Below are 3690 nucleotides of genomic sequence, written 5' to 3'. Positions count from 1 at the left end.
ATATTGAGTTATGGCACTATGTCAATATAGGTTCCAGGCCTTTCTCAAAGTTCAGAGTTTATGAATCCCTTAAAGTCGAATGTCTACTCTGCACAATAAAATTTATGCTGCCACGTGGGGGAGCTTGTGCTGTGGCTAATGCTCATCGCTTCCAGATCAAGAGAAAAGGACACCTCAGCAGCATTGAGGACTGCAGCCACTGGAAACTCTGTTCTGGAGAGGCTGGTTTGAAAAACCTGACACAAGCATAGATAGTACACGCACCCTTTATTAAAGATGCTCCTTTTCAAAATGATCTTGGGTGACAGTCATTGACTTTGCCTTGACAAAGCAGACAGATCCATAGCTTATAAACTATAACTCATAAAAATCTGAATCTTCAAGTTGCCCTTAGCCTGGTAAAATAATATTTAAATTAGAAAAGACCTGTAAGATCCTTGAACCCACCCATTAACTAGCACTGTCAAATCCACCACTAAGCCATGCCCCTAAGTGCCACATCAACTTGATCATGACCAGAACGACAGATCAAATAAAATGAAAGTTCCTATATTTTAAAGGGATAAGTAAAGCAAACAAGTAATGAGGATCAGTTCCAGACCCCCACTGAGATGATTTATAAACACAACCACCAGGCTGAGTCAACTTTACTCCTTGCTGAGCCATGTTTGTCTGCAAAGCCACCTTGACAGCTGAGGTAAAAGCAGGTGAACCAGCAATCCAAAAGGCAAGGAACCTGTCTGATCATATTTACCAAACAGATGGACTTGGAGTCTGCTTGAAACCCTTTAAAATCACAACTGTGCCTCAGAGACAAAACCAGAGCTAAAACTCATCTCTCAAGTTATTCAGAGAATAAGCAATCTGGTAGCCTGAGGAGATGAAAAATGACAGGGGCAGGTGGTTGGTTTTTTGTAGGGGGAGTGGGTTTTTCGGTTTTCGGGTTTGTTTTTTTTTTTGTGTACGTGGGGTAGGTTGTCTCGTTTTCTTTTAAAACGAAAGAAACCGTTTGAAAGCGGTTTGTCGGTATGAAGAAGGCTGGCCATGTGGAAAGGGAAGACAGCTGGGGGCAGTCCAGCGTTGAGCTACACCCCTGAAGCCTGGGCAGGGTAGCCAAGCACCTCTCCCAAAGCCCCGCGCAGTCCCGTGGGCAGAACACCCCGCAGTGCGGGCAGCTCCCGTCCCGGCAGGGCGCAGAGGGGAGCGGCGGGACAGCCGGGAGAGGCGGGTCAGCAGCCGCGCGTCTCCCGGGCGGAGCAGGGGCAGGAGCGGGAGCAGGAGCAGGAGCAGGAGCAGGAGCAGGAGCAGGAGCAGGAGCAGGAGCAGGAGCGGGAGCAGGAGCGGGAGCAGGAGCGGGAGCGGGAGCAGGAGCGGGAGCAGGAGCAGGAGCGGGAGCAGGAGCAGGAGCGGGAGCAGGAGCGGGAGCAGGAGCAGGGCGGGGCAGCCCCGGTCGCAGCGGCGGCCCCGAGGCGGGAGGATGCGGGCGGCGCAGCCAGACCGGCCCTTCAAGCTCAGGAAGAGTCTCGGTAGGAGCGCCGGGGGCGCGGAGGGGCTGCGGCACACCTAACACTTCTCTCCTCTCCTCTCCTAACACTTCTCTCCTCTCCTAACACTTCTCTCCTCTCCTCTGCCCCGCAGCCACCCGGCGGGAAGAAGTAGCAGGGATCCGAGCCAAGTTCCCGACAAAAATCCCGGTAAAAGTCTGGTTTATTATCGGAGATTGTTTAAGGAGAGAAGCGTGTGAGAGGAGGGAAAGGGGCCTGGGTATTTTAGGTTTTGCTAAGTGTGACTCTAATTAAAACAGGTAATTGTTGAGAGATACCATAAAGAGAAATACCTTCCTCTCTTGGACAAAACCAAGTTTCTGGTTCCCGAAGAGCTGACCATGGCACAGTTCATAACCATCATCAGGTGAGTGATGGGTACTGGTGGGTTGGGCTGTACCTGGGCTTGGCTGCTGTTCCCCAGGAAGGTATTTCCTACCCTCTGTGTGCTGCTGCGGACATCTTCCTGCCTTGGGTGGGTAGGAGGATAAGGTGTTTGTAATATAATGGCTTCTCTCTCTTGCAAGTGTTTGAAGGCAATCAAAAGATGTTTTCACAGGTGCACTTGGGGGGAAAATGTGGCCTTTTTTGGGTTCATAGTCCTCTCCTTTCTCCCTAACTGTAGTGAAAGAAAGACTATATCAGAGTCTTGTTCTGCTCTCTTCCTGCCTCATGGACTGGGTATTGGGGCTCTATGATCTTGTTCTGCATATGACTGTCACTGCCTTGCTCTCTTACTGCACCTAGCTGAATTTGCTCAAGTTCAGAGCAGCTCTTGAAAGTGAGTGAAATGAAATGTGCTGCTAAATTGTTCTTTATGAGACATCACAGCAAAGAAATCTCCCAAAATATTTAGTGGTATTTTCTGATGAAATATGAAAGCTGTTTTTCAGCACACTTATTGAAGTATAGAAAAAGATTTTTCTAGATTATAACTTTTGTAAAAGATGCTTTTGGCTCTTGAACAACTTAGATTGTAATTGTCATATGTAATGACTCTGAAAAGGACTTGTTCTTTGAGGGTAGACTTTATAGTAAGTGTAACAGACTGGAGCTGGAATCCTTTACAAAACCTGCTCTACAGAAGCTTTTGGTTTCTATTCACACTTTTCCCTGGTAACTGAGAACTCCAAGCCCATGCTCAGTAGCACCTTTGGTGAAGCCATGTAAGCCTTTCCTCAGAGCACAGGCCTTTGAGCTTCCAGTTAACTCCGGCTGATGGAGACATTATACCACATAATAACTTAACACTTTACCTACTTCATGCAACTGCTCTGTTTAATGTATGTCATAGACTGAAGTTAAAACCATATTCAACTTGCTAATGCTTAATCCTCTTTTTCTCCTCTCTTTTTCAATTAGAAGCAGGATGGCGCTAACAGCTACACAAGCTTTCTACCTGCTGGTGAACAACAAAAGCCTAGCCAGTATGTCCTTGACAATGGCAGAAGTGTACAGGGACTACAAAGATGAAGATGGCTTTGTGTATATGACCTATGCTTCCCAGGAGATGTTTGGATGCTTATTACCCACTACGCAAGGGAAAACTATGGAATGCTTTCAGAAAACTTAAGATTGGGTTCATATGCTGCAGCAAAGCAGTTTGCTCTGAATCATGCCTGTGACATGAACCTCAGAGATGTTCCTTCCAGTGTGAGCTCTTGAGCTCTGTACTGGGAGTTATGACCCACAAGCTGGCAGGACCAGCTTAAGACAGAAATGGTGGTACACTTTCCCTAGGTAATAATTTGGATATATATTTTTATATTTAAAGTCACTATGGGTTAGGGTTTTTTTCTTTTGAACTGCACCTCCACTGTTTTGCAATATCAGTCTTTGCTGTGTAGCTGATTTTTAAGGTTTCCTGAAAGCCTAAGTCTAAGAGGAGAATAAAAAACCTTTTAAGTATTGAGTTGAATGTTATTTTTAATCTGGGGAAAGACTAAAAATTTGTCTAGGAGAGGATCCTATAATAATTCTGGGAATTTGAGCTCAATGCCTTTTAAGTGAAACACTGCTTGCACAGATACTCTGAATTTTTCAATGAAGTATCAAAGTTTAGGTTGTGTCACCCACAAGCAAAACCATAACTAAGAAAGGTTCATTGAGGTAGGTATCTGGACTTAAGAGATTAAGTAGTAGTGCC

General features: G+C 46.0%; 1 protein-coding gene across 1 annotated transcript; it reads left to right on the top strand.

Moving 5' to 3' along the window:
• Positions 1–1451: 1451 nt before the first annotated feature.
• MAP1LC3C (microtubule associated protein 1 light chain 3 gamma) lies at positions 1452–3436 on the top strand. The gene is given in 5 exon segments (XM_083856177.1): positions 1452–1526; positions 1639–1694; positions 1805–1911; positions 2907–3097; positions 3100–3436. Coding segments are annotated over 5 exon segments (513 nt in total). The 5' UTR covers positions 1452–1477; the 3' UTR covers positions 3210–3436.
• Positions 3437–3690: the final 254 nt, after the last annotated feature.

This window comes from Zosterops lateralis (assembly GCF_965231275.1).
Source record: "Zosterops lateralis genome assembly, chromosome: 3".
Lineage (NCBI taxonomy): Eukaryota > Metazoa > Chordata > Aves > Passeriformes > Zosteropidae > Zosterops > Zosterops lateralis.
Note: the sequence above shows the minus strand (reverse complement) of the source record. Positions and strands in the feature narration are given on the sequence as shown.